General features: G+C 34.8%; 1 protein-coding gene across 2 annotated transcripts; it reads left to right on the top strand.

Moving 5' to 3' along the window:
• Positions 1 to 1,114: 1,114 nt before the first annotated feature.
• LOC129951458 (centrosomal protein of 97 kDa) lies at positions 1,115 to 19,500 on the top strand. Of its 2 annotated transcripts, none has more exons than XM_056063602.1 (13): positions 1,115 to 1,449; positions 9,965 to 10,125; positions 10,199 to 10,459; positions 10,639 to 10,835; positions 10,898 to 10,981; positions 11,047 to 11,321; positions 11,390 to 11,485; positions 11,563 to 11,739; positions 17,913 to 18,086; positions 18,153 to 18,423; positions 18,506 to 18,673; positions 18,736 to 19,015; positions 19,074 to 19,500. In XM_056063602.1, the coding sequence occupies exons 1-13, from the start codon at positions 1,446 to 1,448 to the stop codon at positions 19,455 to 19,457; spliced, it is 2,532 nt and encodes an 843-aa protein (XP_055919577.1). In that variant the 5' UTR covers positions 1,115 to 1,445; the 3' UTR covers positions 19,458 to 19,500. The 2 variants fall into 2 exon arrangements, with proteins under 2 accessions (XP_055919577.1, XP_055919576.1); XM_056063601.1 differs by having other exon boundaries at positions 18,724 to 19,015.
• Positions 19,501 to 21,303: the final 1,803 nt, after the last annotated feature.

Raw genomic sequence — 21,303 nt, 5'->3', positions numbered from 1 at the left:
CCACGCACCAAGTTGGCTGAGGTCTTCTCCCACTTGCGTGCACCATCTGAGTCTCGGTCTTCCTCTACTGCGCCTCTCCTCGGGAATGGATTCGAAAACCTTCCGAAAAAGCGTTGATGTCTAAATAATCCAGCCATCTAAGTCTTTGGACTTTTATTTAACCAAGTCAGTGTCACCCTTACAGATCGGCTTTATATCTTTTTCTCCACTCTCGATCTATGCAGTCGGGGCTAAAAATTACCCGAAGAATTTTTCTATCGAAGCATCCTAAGACGCTTTCTTCTTTCTTTGAAAAGATCTAGGCCTCAGCGCCATAATTGAGAACCGGGATGATGAGTGCCTTATAGATGGAGATATTAAATGCTCGAGGGAGGACTTTAGTAGTCAATTTCCTTCTAAGTCCAAAGAAGCAGCGATTTGCAAGAGTTATTCTTCGTTTGATTTCAGCGCTGTTGTCCTTTTCTGAATTAATAGCGGTCCCTATGCAGACAAAGTCCTTAATAACCAATAATAGCTTTCCATTGTGAAGTTTTGTCCAAGACTTCGTCGTTCAATGTCCTTTTTGGACGATAGAATATATTTGATCTTGACCACTAAAACCAGCTTCTCCGCTCCGTCGCAGTGCTCAAAAACGCTCCACTGACATCACGCTTTGATCTTCCAATTATGTCAATATCATTTGCGTATTCGAGTAATTAGATGGACCTTTGGAAGATTGTGCCTGACACCAAATTCATTATATTGAGATCCTTGATAGAGCAGCGTGCATTCTCAATCGTTATTCTGCACAAACGAATAAGTTTGAAATGGATTCTAAAATAAGACAATGCTCTGTAGCGCTCTTCTTTATAAATGCTGTCATATGCGGCTTTAAAATTGATAAATAGATGGTAGGTATTGATTTGAAGTTCTCAGCTTTTTTCCGCACGAAATTATCAATATTAAATTTCGAAACTGTCGAAAAGCCTGAATACATTCATTTTGACACTAATCTCACAACCTCAGTGAATCGAATGCACAAACCTAATGTCATTAAAACAAAATTCTATTATAACACATAACTGTATGTTGTCACTTATTTGACATTTCCAATTTTCTGTTTTGTGTGGGGAAAACGAAAAATCAATCGTTGATGGAATATCGGATGAAATGGTTTTTATTTGAAAAATACGAAGAAAAGAATTCAATTTTCTTCATAAAATAGTGAAAAATTAAAATGTTTATAAAATGATTTACAAATAACAACATGCAAGTTAAACAAATAAATCAAAATAAGTTAAAAAATCAAAAATTTACCATGAAAAAAGTTTAATTACAAATTTTTGCAACATCCTACCCAAAGAGTTTCTCGAGTCGAGTCAAGTAGAGTGAATTGATTTTTCTACCGTGTCCGTGGTGTTCCAGTGTGTGCATATATTTTCTTTTATTGTTAACTTACCAACAAAATGAGTAAGTTTAAATAATTTAACAGATTGACGATGTGTTTGAAATGTGAATAATAAAAAATCCTAAATAAAGAAAAAGTTATTTATTTTCAAAAGAACTTAGCGTAGGCAAACCAAACCAAACCAAAAGCACTCAGTCAGTCTCAGTCCTTTGAATTTTTAATGAATGCAATTTTTTGTTTACTCCCTTTCTACTTCATGAATGACATGTCTCAAGGATTCTTAAATAAAGGACGACATTCACGAAAAGATTATTACACTACGGCGAGTACGTTTCAACCATAAATGTAGTGAAAGTGAAAAATAGACAATTTAAATTTCCAAGTATCTTATCTACATCCTGCCAAAGCCAATTGAAAAAAAAGCAAACATTTTTTGTTGCAACTTACTTGCAATTTGATTGACGTTGTTTCGTTGTGTCCTGAAAGTGTGTTGAGGAATTTCTGCACAGTTCAACGGTGTATTGTTATGCAATTTTTGTGTCTAGACAAGGGAAAATAAAATACCTACTGCAGTTATGTTGCAAAAATAGTCCTGATTGGAATTGGGGACTTATTGGGAAGGATTTTCAAATATAAAACTGCACTTTTCTGTGTTCTTTTGTTGGGCATAACTATGAGGTCTTTAAATGATGGTTTAAAAACAGCTTTCTTTTTTATGTACAATTAAGTTTTAACTCTTTAAATGTTAATGGGAATTTATAAATTTTGTACATATGTATACAAGAAATACAAGTAACAGTTTTTGAAAATGGGTTTTTGGGTCATTATAGAAATTGATAAGACGTGACTACACAACGAAGAGTCGTTTGCCCACACAAATTTTATACTCGTACCTTCACTTCGTCATTTAACTTCAAGATGCTTTATTTTATTTAGGAATTTCAATCATACTGTATACTATATACTATACTTACTATATACTATGTATATTTTATGCTTATACTATACTATATACTATAAATGCAAAAGTAACTCTGTCTGTCTGTTACTCAATCACGCCTAAACTACTAAACCGATTTGCATAAAATTTGGTATGGAGATATTTTTCCTATAGGTCAAAGTAGTCTTAATCCCGAAAGTGGGCAGGCGAGGTCACAAATCTGCGAAGGATTTCAGACCAATAAGCTTAACATCTTTTGTGCTTAAAACCTTGGAGCGCATTCTTGATTACCATATTAGAGAAATTCTAGTTGGACGACCTCTCGAAAGCTCTCAGCATGCTTGTCTTAAGGGCAAATCTACGGAGACTGCCCTCCATGAGGTAGTGCGTACTGTAGAACAAACAATCCATTATAAAGAATTTACTCTTGCCACCTTCCTAGACATAGAAGGTGCTTTTAACAACGTCCTTACAGAATCCATAGAAGAATCGCTCGTTAAGTTCGGTGTAGAAGACTTCATTCGAGAATGGATTATTTCCATGCTCAGTGGTAGGAAGATTCGAGCCTCTCTAGGCAATACAATCGCAACAAAACACGTGAGTAGGGGAACACCCCAGGGTGGTGTTCTTACGCCTCTTCTATGGCTTCTGGTCATGGATACAATTCTCGTTAAATAAGAGAGATGTGGAGTGAAGGCGGTAGCCTACGCGGATGATTTGGTGCTATTGGTGTCAGGAAAGTACACCTCTGTGATTAGTGAAATCACGGAGTCAGCTTTGAAAAAAGTTAGCAACTGGGCCACGAGTTGTGGACTAGGAGTTCACCAAAGTAAAACTGAACTGTTGCTCTTTACCACCAAAACTAAAGTACCGCCCTTCACGCTACCTCGACTTAATGGTCGACCATAAAATAAACTGGAAACTAAATATTGAAGTACGGGTTAAGAAGGCCTTTGTTGCCTTCTACGCCCGCAGCAAAACTTTCGGCAAAAAGTGGGGGCTTCAGTCGAAGATGATTTTATGGACGTACACAGCCGTAGTACGTCCAATCTTAACATATGGGTCGATTGTGTGGTGGTCTGCTCTTAGCAAAGCATATAATATTAATAAGCTAAACAAGGTTCAGAGAACAGCTTGCGTGGGCACCACAGGGGCCATGCGTACTTGCCCAACGGACGCCTTAAACGTTATTTTGGATCTTCTACCAATCGACTTTTTTATTAAATACATAGTTTCCTGCAGCGCAATTAGGCTGAAGGAATGTAAAAGCTGTTTGTCAAAACCTTATGGTCACAGCAACACTACGAAATTGATTCTCTCAGATATTATCTCGGTAGACACTGACTACTGCACTCCTACTTTGAACCTTAGTAAGTGTTTCAAGGTTATTTTCCCATCGAGAGAAGATTGGGAGGATGACATCGTGTCGATAGGTTTCGACACAACCATCTTTACTGACGGCTCAAAGATCGAGTGCGGAGTTAGTTCTAGGACCTTTTCTGAGTCCCTAAATGTAGCCAAATCCTTTAGGCTTCCTGACTGCTAGCGTTTTTCAGGCTGAACTGCTGGCAATAAGGGAGGCATGTAAGATACTTAAACAAAACCCAAACTAAAACCGAAATGTCATTAACTCGGCCTTATCCTCATCAAAATTGGTCCAGCAATGTCGCGATGAGCTTGCGAACCTGAATATTAACCTCGGTGTCACCCTGATCTGGGTTCCGGGCCATAGTGGTATCGTGGGAAATGAACGGGCTGACGAGCTAGCCAGGCAAGGATCGGCCTTTCATAGCTCACTTGCGGAAATAGTTAACATTCCTCTTGTTGCTATGAAGAGTAAAATCTTTTCTATCTACCAAACTGAATCAAACCGAAGGTGGAGCAATTTACCCAACTGCATTATATCTAGGAAGATATGACCCACCTATAACAAAACCCGAACAAACGATCTTCTATGCAGGCCAAGGCAAGGCATAGCCAGGATTGTTGCGGTTTGTACCGGACATTGGCCTATAGGAGTTCATGCAGAAAAGTTGGGTATCTCTTACAACACCTTTTGCCGTAGTTGTAGTGACCAAAGAGAAAGTGAAACCATAATCCATTTCCTCTGCAAATGTCATGCTTTGGCAAACACCAGAAAAGCATTCTTTCAAGAACTCGATGAGTTATCTGAGACAAAGATTAAAGACCTAATCTTTTTTCTGAATGCGACAAAATGGCTCTAACATAATCGCTATGAAGTTTCTCTATCAATCTATCCCTTTCAATCAAAGGTCAAACGAGTTTTTGGTATCAAAACGGCGCACTACAGCGCTAATTGGATCTCAGACTAGGTTGCCTTGAGATCTCCATTTCTACCTACCTACCATAGGAAAAATTACTTTCCGGAGAATCTGATTGCTTTCACTCCTAAATTACCAAAGATTTGAATAATATTTTATCGCGCGCCTCGTGCCCTAAGCTCTCAACGTTAGGGTCCGGCCTAGCAATGAGCGACGAGTGACTGAGCGACCGAGCGACACAAACAAATTAGAACACATAAAATCGTATGGAGGTGGCCACATAAACCCTAAGCGACTCAGCGATTTTTTTCTGCAATCAAATGTGTTTTAATTTTTCAGGCGATCGGAGAGCGACGTTGAAAAAAATGTGTACAATAAACACTGAAAGTTTAATTTCAGCTGTCCAAAGCCGCCCGGTGCTATGGCAGGACACCCACAAATATTACAAAAATAAAAATGTCACCGATAAAGAGTGGGAAAAAGTTGGACAGATTTGCAATTGTTCTGATAGGTTTTTAATTAAGTTAATCTTTAATTACAAATTGTTCTTTTTGTTCAATGCTCATTTCTTGTATTCAACGCATAGCTTGAGCTTCTGTTAAACCGGGACTGTTCTTGTTGGGTGGTTGCATTTGTTAGAGCTAAGTCATTAGCCATTTCTGCAGACACGTGTTGTATGTAATCGAACTTTTATAACAGCAAATCAAATGATGGTACTGGCATACGACAATATTTTCAAAATCGTTCTGGAAATCTGTGCAGATTTAGATATAATTTTCTCTTTCACGATTTATTGGGTTGCACACCGAATCTCCGAAGACTCTGTGTCTTGATCTTATTACAGATCCATAAATATTTACGCGACTTTCAACTAGTAAGCTATGACGAACCGGTTCTTGATGATGCCATTTTTCCAACTAATCGCTCAGCGACATTTCGTTTAGTATATGGCCTGGTCACCCATCGCTCAGATTGATCGCTCGACGACTCTTCGTTGGATCGCTCAATCGCTCGTCGCTCATTTCGTGGCCGAAGCCTTAGACACAAACTGTGGCTCCCAGCAAGTTACACAAATAATAATTTTAAACCTTAACTTTGCTATGCTCAACCTTTCATCGCCATACGCGAGCCATGTACATAGGTACAACATATAATTCACTGGGTCTGTCTCCTTCTTCTGATAATTCTGTTTCTGGCCAAGAAAGTAAAAACATAAAACATCGTATATGCGCCACCTAAAGTTTTTATTCACAGGTATAGCCTTTTGCGAGGAATTGACAAATTCTCCAAGAGTAATTCTTGTCATGCAAAAGTTCTTTCTAATATTAGCCGTTGAATTCGGCCTATAAACTGTAGGTCCACTCCATCCCTGCAATTACTCGCACACAGGAATGGTTAAGTGTCGTAAGTCTCTAGGCCCTGGTTCTCTACGGACTGTTGCACCACTTAATTTATTTATTTTGAAAATCACTAGAAATTGAAGAAATTAACACAATAAACATTTTTAAATAAAAAAAAATAAAAATTTAAAACAATTTACAGCAAGTAAAAGAAAAATCATTACCAAAACGTTTCGAATGTCTAAATGAGCCCACGGGCGTTCAATAAGGTTGAGATCTGAAGACGGGCAAGGGGTTTAATTTGTTTTTTGAGGGATGTGTGCTTTGGGTCATTCTCTTATTATTCATGATAACCCATTTTTAAAATATTCTCCTTTAGTATATTCATGTACCCATATTTATACATCGTACTCTCAATGGAAACTAAGTTCCAGCGCCGGAAGATTGCAAACGTCCCTACAAAATTACATTGCCACGCCACTGTGCTTCACAGTTTGCTTTAAATTTTTCGTATTCAGAGCCGAATTTTGTTTTCTCGATTCTAGCTGTGTTATTTCCTTTTCGTATTGATTTCAATTTACCGACGGTAATTTGCTTAGGGTCTTCTACGATACTCCTTACCAATCGCTTTTCATTACGATGAACAATTTCAGATCTTGGTTTATTGGCTAAGCAAAACATATTGATGGATGAACGGGGCCTTAAAAAAAAACTAAAATTAGGCTGCTGTACGGAGACTTTTTGGACTATGCGTATCTAGCAGCAGGGTAGCAAAATTGGATACACTATCATTCATATCTTCGCAGGCCAAACACATAGCAAACAATATTATTAAAAGCAACATTAAGTTTACGTTTACTTTTATAACTACAGTTGCAAAATAATTCACAACCATATATTCTATTGGTATTAACAAAAGTCTTGGCAAGCAACATGTGTGTCTTTACTGGTGTGAAATATTGGTAGGGCACCATAAACTTTGTCTATAACTCCATTGATATGGCTGTCACTTGTTAAAGATCGGTTAAAGTTAACGCCGAGATTTCTACATATTCATTAGGTGCATTACCTAACAAATTTGAGGGAAAATAAGAGAGTTCAAAAATCGTTAAAGAAATCACTACAATTTTGTTTGTTTTTTTTTAAAGGCACAAGAAAAGACCGTTTAAGCAAGACCAGTTTAAAATTTTATGAAGTTCTTCATTGATCTTAGAAGCGCCATACTTAATGAGTCCAAGAGGACAACTGAAGTAAAAGTCGTCGACATACAGATGACAGGAACAGTTTTTTTTAATCAAACTTAAAAGTTCATTGGCATAGAAAAGATAAACTGCTGCATATGTTTTTTTTTACACAGAATGACATTGGTTGACATCGTCAAAAGCCTTAGAAAAATCGAGGAAGACTAAGAAAGTTACAACAACCTTATCCAGCGCTTGTCTTATTTCTTCAATCACGCAAAAGAGTCCTGTTGTACAGCCGTGCTTTTTCCGAAAGCCAGATTATTTTGGAGTGAGCAAAGAGTTTGCTGTGAGACAAGTGTTGATTTGTATCTGCAAAAATTCTCTCAAAGACTTTAAACAAGTAGGGTAGAACTTATATTCAGTCTAATCGGAAAAACTCTCTCAAAAAAGTATTAAATGCATAATGTAATGTGTGGCCAGCAAAATTGGCAAAATCATTTTGAAAAATATAGGTCCAGACCGACAGCACTTGACTTCACAGAAAGAACACTTCCAACAATATGAATAGCATCCACAGAATGAAAACTGAAATAAGGGTTATCTAAAAGTTCCCTTAACGAAATATTTTCCGATGAACTAAGATACATGATTAAGTTAAAATCCAAATCATTAGCAGGCATATTTCTTGCCTTGCCAATACCAATCTTACGCAGATTTTTCCAGAGTCTACGTCAATTCAATGCAGAACTCAGTTGATTAGACAAAATCCAGGATTTTTGACAGACTTTTGAAAGAAAGTGCCTTTAGTGTTGACGTGTGAGCTCTGCACTATTCTTTCAAGTACGATGCTGTCTTAAACCTTTTTTGACATCGAAAGATTCTATAAATTGTTTCCAACTTTTATGAAGCAGCTATACAGCTCGTCCTTGGATAGATGCTGTCATATGCGGTCTTGAAATCGATGAAAAGATGGTGGGTGTCGATTTGATGCTGTTGGGTTTTTTCCAGGATGCAAATATTTGATGACACTGTGAACTTTCCTGGTCTGAAACCACACTGATAAGGACCTATAAGGTAAGGTGACAATGTGCTTTAGACGTTCCCATATTACAGAGAAGATTTTGTGAGCAATGTTAAGTAGACTTATTTCCCTATAGTTGATGCAGTCTAGAATTTCTCCTTTTTTCAGGATCGGGCAAACAGTACTGATGTTCCATTCATCGGGCATGCTTTCTTCGACCATATCTTACAGATAAGTTGGTGCATTCTCCCAACTCAATTATCTCCAGCTGCTTTAAAGAGCTCGGCATTTAATCCATCTGCTCCAGTGGCTTTGTTAGACTTCAGCTTAGATATGGCAATTTTTACTTACGGGATTGTTGGCTTTCGTCGTCTATGTTGAATGGATCATCATCCTGCCTGAGAGCGGAATTCGGTTCTTCGTCGCCGTTATACAATCTGTAGAAGTGGTCCTTCCATATCCTCAGCATTGACTAGAGCCTTCGGTTCTAGGTTTTGGTACCTGTGAATTTCGTTTCACCTGTTCATAAAACTTTCGAACTTCATTCCTTTTTTTAAACCTCTCAACATCTTCGACCGCACGATTCTCATGCCCTCTCTTTTTCCTTCTGAGAAGTCGGCGTTCTTCTCGCCACTTCTGCTCATAGAGCTCATGAGCATCTCTCGTCCTTTTATGCAGCGCCGCTTTGCCTGTCTGTTGTTTCATTTTCCTGCCGACATTCCTCATCAAACCACGGGTTCCTTGTTGGTGCCTGCTTGAAACCCAGCACGTCAAAGGCGGCTTCTCTGATTACATCTTGGCAATGTTGCCATTGGTTTTCGATACATGGTGTTGGCGGCAGAGAACGTCGAGAGAGGTTACTTGTAACTCGTTCGAGGAAGGATTTGGTGATCTGTTAAGATTGTATCCATTCGACGTTGTATCTTCTAAGAGCATCTCCTTGTTGTCTCAGGGTCTGTAAACCCTGGCTACTACGTCGTAGTGGTTGGTCCGAGTCGATGTTAGCTCCTCGGATAGTTCGGATATCCATGATTTTGAAAGCGTGTCTAACGCCGATAAAATGGTTAATCTGGTTGACTGTAGATTGATCTGGAGAACTCCAAGTTCCTTTGTGGATGATGAGGTGTACTGGCTAACATGACGTTTCACCCGCACCAAAATCGATGAGCCTGAATCCGTTGTCGGAAGTGTTGTCGTGCAGGCTATTTTTCCCCCTTACGCTCGCCGACACAGCTGCGAAATTGTTCGTATTTCGAACTTTGAGTAAGCCTTTAGTTGTTTTAATGTCCAACAAAATAAATTTGGCGTGTGTAGCAATGATTTGACTCGTATGAAGTTAAGATCCGTTTATAATCAATTTGTTTGCTCTTTACTAATTTTTGATGAATTGACTTCAATGTTCATGTCGGTTCTTAGAAAACCAATCCATAAAAGAAGGTACCAATTGGTGAAGCAATTTAAGGACTATATCCTATGAAAAGTATCAAGAAATGTTACTTATTTTCATAGGCATAAGACTGAATTTCACAACAAATATACTTGGTCGACCACACCTTCGATGTGAGTGTTATTTTTTCTTCCTTAAATCAAATTCTCCCCTCAAAAATTGATTTTTATTGAAACTTCAAAGTAGAATACACGTAATTGCATTTAGGTTATAGTGCTTCCTTAATCAAAAACCACATCAATGCCAATATCATCAACAAAAAGAAACATGACCTAGAATTACCAATTTAAAAGATTAATACGAACACAAATAATAATCATCGTCACTTGATCATTTTTATTATTTCTTTTTTTTTTTGCGCAGGTGAAGAAGAATCCTCCGACCGTATTTCTTTAGATCTCTCTAAGAGATCCTTGAAAAAAGTTCCCAAACAAGAAGATGCACAAAATGTTCGAATACTTATCCTGGATGAAAATGAATTACAAAAAATCGATAATATCGATTCGTATCTTAAGATTGAAAGTGTAAGTATATAGCGAGTCTAGATGTAATATGCACACCATAGATATAAATTATTAATTGTTCTTTTATTTACAGTTATCATTGAGTAAAAATCAACTCCTACGAATGTACGGTGTGTGTCGTTTGCATTGTTTACGTGAATTGAATCTATCCTTCAATGGAATTCTAACAATTGAAGGCTTAAAGGAACTCGTCCATTTAAGGCATTTGAATCTCGAAGGCAATAATATTAAAACGATTGAACATTTAAATACTAACATAAAATTAGAATATTTAAATTTATCGGAGAATAGTATCGGAAGCATTTCAGATATATCGTTTTTAAAATGTCTGAAAGTAAGAAAAACAAAGAGTTTTGTAAAATAACAAGAATATTAACATTTTTTTGTATAGAATTGTTTTGGGTTTGGTTTTAATTTCTTTCGCTAGTTATTAATTTGTGTTGTTTTTCTTGCTAGAAATTTGTATGGCACTTTATCTCATCTCATTTTAAATTTAACTTTTGGTCATCTTAGGAATTATATCTCCATGGAAATCGTCTCACACATCTGCGCCAATGTGAAAAGTATCTACCTACATCCATTGAAGTTCTATCACTAGCCAAAAACAATATAAGTGATCTAAATGAGATCTGTAGCCTTTCGAACTTGTGCAATCTTCATAGCATAACAATCAATGAGAATCCTTGTGTTTCAATGACTTCTGGCCAGGAGTAAGTTCTTCCTATTTTTTAAGTTTCTCTTTGATTAATTGTTTGTTTTTTCGTCCATAAAGTGGTTTCAATCATCGACCTTTTGTTCTTAATTGGTGTATGAGTGTAAAGGTCATCGATGGCTTTATGGTTGATCCAATTGAAAGGTAATGTATTAAGACATTTGCTTGAAAAATATTTAAACTTTCTACGTGTAACAATATAATCTTAGTCTCAAAGCCGAATGGCTTTATAGCCAAGGACGAGGGAGGCAATTTCGATTAGGTGAACAAGCATCACTTGGGAAATATTTGAGTACAGTTTGTCCAATGCTTGGCAAAGCCTTAGAAAGTGAAAACGAAAGGAAACTAAGATTGATTCTAAGCAAAGCTCAACAACATCAAAGACAACTACAAGAAGAGATTTCTGAGAATTCAACACAATCTGGAAATAATTCACCATCCACAGGCAGAAAGAAACCAGCTAGTCGAATACAATCACCTAGATGTAATTTTCATATTCTAGATATCCTAGGTCCGAGTTAAGGCATAACGAATATCCTTTTTTTAATTTAGTTTCAAGGCTAACTGGCAGACAGGGGTCACCAGATTCAATGGCAAGCAGCTATCATGGCAATACATCTAATTCTTCGATTATTTCAAATGAGCAAAGTAATTTCAAAATTTGTGTTCATTTCTAAAAAATATATTTAAAATATTATTATTTTTTTTATTTTCATTGAATTTAGTGTCAAATGCAAGTCATTTATTACAAATGACAACTTCACTCATTGAAAATATAAAAAACGATTCGATTATGACACAAAGTTTTGATTCAAATTCAACAAATTGTAATTCCAAAGGCAATACCACATGTTCATCACAAGATTCAACACCTCGCACTATAACACCGAATCAATATAATGGTAAGGAAGATATATAAATTTTGTATATAGTTAAATTACAGTATGTAAATTGAAACCTCCTTAAATCTTTTTTACGCCCCTCATAACTTTTTTGTTTTTAATTTTATTTTGATGGGATTTATAAATCAGGAAACGAAATTCAATTTTCTATTAATTTTGCTTGTTTTTATGATCACTGACCTTTTACAGAATTTTTGGCGATTTTTTTGAAGACGTAGTAGGTATATGTAGTTCTACGTGAGCTTTTAACGAATATAGAATTTGTTTGGCGATGGCACAAGATTTTCCGCACCAATCACAAGCTGGTTTAGTGTATTTTTCTTTAGCTCTTGTGACATCCCCCCCTTTTGCGAGGAAAACTCTCGAGGACTGTTCGCAAGACCTCTTCCCATAAGGCGAACGCCATCCAAAGTATTTTGTTTCGCGCTGCAGGCTTCATTTCCCACTCCATCAGCTCCTAGGCCAGTCCGATGGTCTTATCATTTCTGTTTCAGCTTGGTGGGTTAAAATGTGGACATATTATTACGTCTAGTAAGTTGTAAAATACAATCTTCGGTCAGCGTTGTGTTTGACGTGTGCAGGAATAAATATAAACTATTTGATCGAAAACATCCACTCCACCTTTTGTTTTGTTGTGTAGTCCAGTATCATCAAAGGCATTTAGTATAGTTTGGCATCAAGCTCTCTTATCGAAAATTCGTGCTTTTGGAATTGATAAAACCGTATTCGCTGGGTTATAAATTACCTTTCGAACCGTTCTATTCAAGTAGTATTAGACGGGTTCAAATCTGGTATCCACAAAATAAACGCTGGTGTACCCCAGGGCTCCGTATTGTCACCGACGCTCTTGCTTGTTTTTATAAATGATCTTTTGTCAAAAATCGTGTAGAATTTAATACTTCGAAAACTCAATGCTGTCTACTGTCGCAAAAGCGTAAACCTCTCCAATGCCACTATCCATGTCTGGTACTTGTATCGAAGAGACTGAAGAGCTTTCAGTGTTAGGTGTGCGCATTAGAAACCACTTGTTATGGAGTGATCATATTATATTTGACATCAATTGTATAGGTTTTCTTCGAAAATGCAAGAAGTTTTTTACCCCTTCTGATCTAGCTATAATAAATAAAGTCTATATTCGTCCGAAACACGAGTACAATTCCCATATCTGGGCAGGTGCTCCTATTACTCACTTGAGTCTTTTGGACAGAATTCAAAAAAGAGCTTTAAAATTGATAGGTGACCGTTGTTTAACTGAAGCTTTTGTATCTCTCGAGGACCGTCGTAAGTTTTCATGTCTGTCATTATTTTATCGCTACTTTCATAAATAATGCTCTAATGAAATAGCAAGTTACCCGTTCTTCTAGGAATGCTCATCAGTTTGCCCTCGAGCCCAATTTCGGACGTACTGTAAAGTACAGAGATTCTTTCTTTAGTTGCACTACACGAATGTGGAATGCTTTACCAGGCTCAATATTTCCCATTCATTACAATGTGCAGACATTCAAAACCAATATGCATCGGTTTCTCCTTTCTAATCCTATCCTCCTTTCCTAATTGCCCGCACTTATTTTGAGAACCGGAAGTGGCTTTCTGAATTTATTTTACGTTAATACCAAAATAACTTTTTTGTTTTGGTTTTGAACATAAGTCACCAATGTCATTCTTTCAGAAAATATAATGATAGATGAGTGGACTTGTTGATACTGCTTTCTGTTATTGACATTTACGGAACCGTTTTGGTCATCAAGAAATTGCCTTACCACAAAGGATTTTGCCACGTATCTTTTGCTTTTGCGGATTTTTTAAGATTGTGCGATTTATTTTAGAGCAACTTCAATGCCAAGTCTACGGCTGTGAAAAAGTTATAGATTGTAAAGTTGCGCTGTTGTTGTTGAAATATGATGGCATCAAAAACATGGTCACATCTTATCCATTCCTGTACTTTGATCAGAGCTTTACTATTACTAACCACTAGTTTTAGCAAATGTAAAAAAGTTATAAAATGTTAGAACTCGAACAATAACCCACTTTTTTTTTAGTATTTCCAAAAAAGGATATTACATTTTTAAGAAACAATTATAAATTGTAATTGAATAACAAAAAAGAAATAATAAACCTTTGAACTTAGTTTACAGGTTACTAATTAGGGCAAAGCGGAAATCCCTTCTAAAAGTAGAACTGCGAGACATTTTAAACTCATGGCATCTGATGCTTATTTTGAAGCCAAACAATTCAAAAAATATGTTTTCGAATGACGTAAAATATTAATTTTCTATTGAAATTTCAAATTTACTTATCTGATAAATGTTTGAAAATCAATCATAAATAAATTAGAAAAATAATATAGCATAAATATGAAAAAAAATGATTGTACCGATTTTTGCCTTGAGGTGAAGGAGCGTTCCATATTTTCGTATTGGTACCAATAGAAACTTTTTGTTCCCGATCGGTAGCACATTAAACAGTAACGTCCTGCTATTGGAAGTTCGATTTTTATCGTATCTCTTCACTGAAGATATAAAAGTTTAGAATAATAAATGATGCGAAAAATTCCGGTGGGAAACTAGAAAGTTACAAATTATATTTTGTCAACAAAAACAATTCAATTTTTGAAATGTAACAATAGAAAGATGAAAAGAAGATAAGAATATTTATTAAATACTTTAAATGCTTACCTCAAGTTTATAATATTTACACAAATTAAACTTTAAACGAAACGAACATAATTCTAATAAAATTAAATTTAAAGCTTGCAGATTTGTCATTTGTAGAGCCAATGAGTATAGAGAATTTGTTGAATTTACTAATCAATTGATTAAAAGGACTTTTAGTGCCCAAGTTCCATCTGCCTAAAATTCGATAAAAAAAAGGACATGAAATCGTTCCATTCAATACACCAGCTATAAAGCAGAATTGCGACTGCTTTCTGTGACTAGAAAGAGATGAGAAAAGTATCAAGGGGAGCCTTTGAGTCTATGACGCTAGAGGAAAAAACGAAGACAAGATTTAAAAACCTATTTGAATACTTTTTATTCTATCAATATGAACGGAATGGTATGGCGCCTATAGAACTCAAGCGAATTCAAGAATTGGCCTGACAAAAGACATTTACAGAATCTTAATACCATATAGATAACAGAACTCTTTTTTGACAAAATCACATTTTTTTTTAGTTTTTTTTTATAGTGATCAGTAAGCATATATTTTGTGTCTAATACAACTCCAACGTCAGTAAAAACAACTTATTCAAAACAAAAAAAATTAACATCTCCATAAATTAACGATATAGAATTATTAAAAACATAAGGGAAATCATTAATAAATAAAATAAAAAGCAATGGACCAAGGTTACTCCCTTGAGGTACATCAGAATTGATCATAAAAAATGAAATAAAAAGTTGTTCCTGAACATACGCTATAATTTTTTTAAGATATGGTAAAATCAACATAACAAAACGATCGTCGAATCCAATTTTATCAATTTATCCAATTTTTTCCAAAAAAAAATTCTGAAATGCCTTGCTAAAGTATAACGATCAAGCTTAGAACATCTCTAAAGGCAGTATTAAAATAATCTGTGAACATGTTTATAATTGACTGCAAGATAGCTGGAAGAAATTTGAAAGGCTGGATATCCGAATAATTTACGTTAACTTTACTAACGTTCCTCCAAGACAATAGGGGGTTCATTTTTAAATCGCACTGAGTATTTGAAATGAAATGGGAATACAAAAAGTTTAAATAGGTCACAAAGTCGTACTGCAGTCCTTGATAAACTCTAAGCATCTCATCACTCTTCGATAGAATAAACTTAAACCAGGTCTTATTTCTTATATTTTTTATATGCGAAACAAACCATAGCGGGCTACTATTTAAAGTTTTTAATTTGCGCAGTGGGATAGTATTCAAGAAAAAATCAAATACGATTTTATAGAATCGTAAAATCAATTCATCTAAACACAAATTTGAAAACACTGCATCCCAGTTAATTACGAGTAATAATTTATATTATAATAATATATATCGATATGATTTTTACATAAGTTAAAAACATTGCATACAAATAAATTAAAAAAAATAGTAGTCAGGATTTTGGCAACAGTATCAGCATCAGTTTTCATTACATCTAAGAAGTAGACAAGATCCAATATTCTTCAATTTTAATTTTTAACACCATTCATCTGATTTAAACCAAAGCATGCCATTCCATCTATTAAACAGAATTTATTTTGTATTTATTCGAGGCATTAGCAGGCAAGTATACACCATCATTGCGTAGATTGCCTCCTTGAGTCATACTTCCTTTTAGACACAAAGAGAAATACAGGTTCTCCAACATTTCGATTTTTAAAATTAGTAATAGTTCCCAGTTTATCGATATGAACTTTGAGTTGAGTTACAAAGTTTTACGAAAAACATCCTAGATTTAAAGCGCTCAAGGCGCTTACTACCTTTAAGCATATAAGCTCGATAATCGGTGTAATAACTCGACTCTGTCTGCAAAGCACGCAGCTAGGCATATTGTCAAATTACTTTTGCAAAAGCTGTATGGATGATGAAGTGGAAGAAACAATTGTTCCCCTCCTGTTTTCAGGCTCTGATCTAGGTCAAAAACGCAAAACTTAGCTAGGAGAATTCTTCTACAATGATCTCAATCTTTCACGTTTCGTAAGGGACTCATTTCATTTCATTTATTTCACAAGAATGGCACGTACAGTAAGTTTACATCTTTTATAGTACTTAGATATAATAGGTTTACAAATTTACATTTTATTAAATACAATTTAAGAGAGATTTTATTAATGTTAAAAGCAATTCTTTGTGATTAAAGGGAAAAGGGAGAGGAATATGGTTGAATTGGGAGATACAAAAAGTGAAGAAATATTGCAGTTTTAAATTTTGTATAGTTTACAATTAATTTTATTGGAGATGGGAGCGAGTTCAAGAGTTTAACAGCGCATATAAAAAATAAACGGGGCGAGTTCAGATAATTGCTGAGTTGAGGGGTAATGTTGATACTTCTAGCGGAATGGTTAAATGAGAGTTTGGTAAACAGATAAGACGGAGCTTTAATATGTATTACTTTTTGTAAAAAAACAGTTTCTTGCGTGTATGTATAGCTGCAGTGTGCAATGGTTTCATTGCGCTTTCAAGAATGATTCATGTAGTATTACAATGGGCAATTAAACTGGCCTTGTTTTTCCTACTCCATCACGGACTGCCACTTAAACCTAACCTAATCTTACTTACCAAATATCGAAGAATTAATGGGGCTACGATTGCCTACGCTAAACTTAATGAACATCGATATTATCACCTTGCAAACAGATCTGGTCCTAGCCTCCTTAAATAAGCTTATCCACCTCGAATCTTTTGTTATAATGTTTGTACTGGTACGAAAATGGTCTTAAATTTAAAGACATTAAAGTAGGCCTTATTCAGTCTTTAAAAATGTAGATTGGTCTGTATAGTAATCCGGCTACGTGAAAAATGTATTTCTTCCGAATTGTTTGTTTGATTTGTATTGCATGGAATTTCAATTGTATTCAAGATCGCTATGATCTTTATGATCACTAACTTCTTGTGGCCTGCATTGGATGATTGATTGATTCTGGACCACCGTTTTCATGGCACGGTTATCTCGCACCGAGACGACTTGAATTTAACAAAAAATTGTATGATTTGACCCTTTATACTATTCCTTGTAGGGCTTTCTTAAGTTTATGCAAATTAGCCTGAATAGACAGCAGCATTTAAAGAAAACAAAATCGATTCCATCTGTTAAATTCAGCCTGATTTGTACGCCAAAGTCAATGAAAAATAAATCTTTCAAATGCGAGCCATCCAGCGAAACCGTGGTTGCCATTTAAGCGATATAATATTTCACTCACAATGTCATCAATAGGATGCTCAAACAAGGATAAAATCTTTTTGATATCTAATGCACAACTTATTTTATTCAACTTTAAAATAGATCCGCCTAAGATGGAAAACCCTTTATGTGTACATTTATACACAATTAATAAATAATAATTTAAATAAAAAACCCTTCTCCTGAATGTCTCAGAAATATTACCAATTACAAAACTTTGCTTACACTATTTATTGTTAGCTTAAAATTATCCTATGCAACTATTACAATGAATGATAACGACTTATTCAAAAAATTCTAGATCAACCAACATCGACACCGCCAATGGGAGGGCCACTTGCAGCAGCTTCTAAAATGGTTCCAGTCCCAGAAACCCTAATGAGTCCAGATTGTTGTCCTGGATCTGTAGCTCATAGGGTAACTGTGTCTGCTATGAATAATCAAGTTCATAATTCAAAAGTTAACAAAAACAAAGGTATTGTATTCAAATATCCTTATATTTATATTACTACTTAAATTTTTGTGTTATTCTTTTTTTTAGAAAATAAAATGAGTTCACCAAAAATGCGCAGTCCCCACCTGAAACGTAACGCCGAACGCAGCCCAACACTAAGTCCAAGAAAACTAAATAACAATGCAAATTCAATGCGTTCAAATTTGATCAATGACAATCAAATAAAACAACGTCTAATGACTAATTCAGTCCATGTTACAACACCGGATGTTGGTTCGACCGGTGCAAGTTCAGATGATGATAGTGATCATATAAATGTGGATAAATTGAAAACTATACGTAATAAGGCTGCACAGAGGTATAATTTAAAAATCCTGAATCACTAAAATAAAATAAAAAACGACGTTACATTTTCCTTTCTTCTTTTTAAAAAATAAAAGATGTCAACAGCAAAAGGAAATTATTGACATTTCAAACGTAAATACCAATCACGAAACGGAGTCCTCAGCTGTGGTTATTCAAAAAATCTGGCGTGGCTATCGGACACGCAAGAAAACTAAAGATATCGCCGAGAAGCTGCTTAAGAAACGAACCCAAGAATACATTGAGTAAGATTTGTGTAAGTAAATTATGACGATACAATTAACTTATGGTTAAGATTATTTCATAGAAAACTAACTAAAGACATGGAAATGACCAAAGCTCAACTTGAGAACGAACGCAAAATCCAGCAGTTACAAATGCAAGCTATCAACGCGTTATGGAAGAAAGTCTCAACTATGCAAGGTGGAACTGTAAACGTGTCCACAGGGAATAGTGAATCGACTGATGCAGCGACAACAGCAAACAATCAGGATGCTAATCAGCCAAGTAAGACGGTGAGCTTGGATAATAGTTCGACGGCTGTTGTAAACGATTTGGCAAAAACCTGCACCATGCTTACAACTCAGGTGATATAACTTATATTTGAAAAGTCTAAACAGAATTGCTAAAATGGTACTATTTTAGGTCCAACAACTTCAAGGATCTATGCGTGACATCCTCAACTGCCTGACGGTATTCTGCAATTTACCACAAGAAAATCTCAAACAACTCATTACCTCCTCTGCCACAATACCAACGGTCGATGATAAAAAAGACTCAGCAGCAACTCAAACCGAAATCGTTGCCGTTCACACGCCACAGATAGAAAATCAAAGCAGTTTCCCCTTCAAAATTCGACCCTCCACACTGACTCTAGAAACAAATGAAACGACTACCAAAATCATTCTAAATCAATCGATAAGTGAGAACGATGAAGGTTCACAATGTGAAAATTCAACACCAATGCCGTCTTCAGCTGAGAAAGTCGATGAGGAAAAATCTAGTGCAGAAGATGAGGTTGGCGATTGAAAAATAAAAAATTAAAAACGACTTAGAGAATATTGCTGGGAAAGTCATTGTTTTCTTTATTTTTAGTATTGTTATTATGTTGTCTTAAAGAAAGCTTTTTCGTAAGGATTGTTCTAAAACAAAACCGCAAAATTAAAGAAGCTATAATATCGTTTTAACATCGAGATCACGCGCTTTACACATTCCACTTAAAAAAAAACACACACCAAATTCAAAATCAGAACCCTCCCCATTTCCCTCCACGAAATAAAATTATAAACAAAAAAAATAACACTCAAATAAAATAACCCTTCGATTTCCAAAAAACTAAATATTTTTATCAAATTTATAAAATTAATCCTTAAAGTTTAAGTGTCATTCTAAAAAATATGCAAATAAAATAAATATATTTACGATATTAGTCCATTATGTAGGTGTAGTTGTAGTATTTTTAGAACAATTTGCACACAACACACATACAACACACTCACACACGTATACTTCTTTTATACAAAAACGCCTACGCATGAGTTTATACAAAATAGAAGAGAAACAAAACATTAGCAAAACAAAACAACACAAAAACACATAAACATGAACAAGACAACGAACAAAAATTTAAGTTTTTGTTTAATAAAAAAAAAACATTCTTATTTTTATTTTTTAAAAATGAAAGAAAAGTTTGTTGTTTTTAAAAGAATAAAAACTAAAAAATAAATTAAATTGTTCAATGTGCTACATTTTGAAAAAGAAGAAACTCTAATAAATTAGAGAAAGTGCTTTTGTAAAAAAATAAAAACAAAAAATATATTAATAACATTTTTACACGTTTCGCTTTAAATACTGTCAATAAATAAATACAAAAGAGTACTCAACTAAAATAAAACACTAACTGTTAAAATAAATAACAAATAAAGAAAAGTAAATTAAAGAGATATATATATTTCGAGCTTTTGCCACTTTTTATTATCTAAATATACAAACAAAATTATTAAAACAAAATAATAAATAAAGTAAAATACAAACAATGTCATGAATTAAAACCAAAAAATGAAAAAACAAAATATTGCATTTTTATATTATTAATAGATATCTTAACTAAACAAATGATATTTGAATATATTTAATTTAATTTCAATTCAGTGTATGTAAATATTAAAAAAGAATTATAATTTTAATTTTAAACATTAAAACAAAAATCACAAGCAACTGCATACAAACAAAAATTATTTAATTTTAATTCAGGCTGATTAAAAATAACTATTCCCCGGGAATTTGTTCCGCTTTTCCCATTCTCTTATTACAAACAATCTTCGAAAGAGGGAAAAAATTCTCGGGGAAAAAAGTTGGCATTCTAAATGTCAAAAAAAGGAAAGTTTTTACTCGTCTCCCGCCGAATTTTTTCCCAAAAATTGGTTTCAGAAATAAATACAAAAAATGTAAGTTTTTGTTTATTGCATCGGAAATAAATTAAAGTTTTAATAATTTTATAGGTTCAAAACAACTAATAAGTCGCAGCTGCTAATGTTACTGAATTTAATGGAGGAATGTTGGGATATCGCCTGTGGATTCCAGAGCAGGCCAAAGGAAGAAGTGTTACAGTTTTGGGAGAAGACAGAGAGGGAATTAAATTCATGTGGGCCGACGATAAAAACAATTCCAGAATGGAAAAAAGTAATAATTTACAACAATTTTTGTACACTTATTTGTTAATTACCTTATTATCAAAGGTGTGGAGTGATCAACAAAAATATGTCAGAGCAATGGCGGCTGAAAATTTAAAATCGAAAAATGCCACTAGTGGTGGGCCTAACAAAGAATACAAATTTTCTGATTTTGAACAGACCATATATGATTTAGTTGGCAT

The sequence above is a fragment of the Eupeodes corollae genome, chromosome 3 (assembly GCF_945859685.1).
Source record: "Eupeodes corollae chromosome 3, idEupCoro1.1, whole genome shotgun sequence".
In the NCBI taxonomy this organism is placed as follows: Eukaryota; Metazoa; Arthropoda; class Insecta; order Diptera; family Syrphidae; genus Eupeodes; species Eupeodes corollae.
The sequence above is the reverse complement of the archived record's forward strand: the minus strand, read 5'-3'. Positions and strand labels throughout refer to the sequence as shown.

Excerpts from the sequence above, each read along its gene's own strand:
- LOC129951458 (XM_056063601.1), top strand. Across the intron at positions 10,126-10,198 it reads CGTATCTTAAGATTGAAAGT|TTATCATTGAGTAAAAATCA; the intron begins GTAAGTATATAG and ends TTTTATTTACAG. Across the intron at positions 11,740-17,912 it reads AACACCGAATCAATATAATG|ATCAACCAACATCGACACCG; the intron begins GTAAGGAAGATA and ends AAAAAATTCTAG.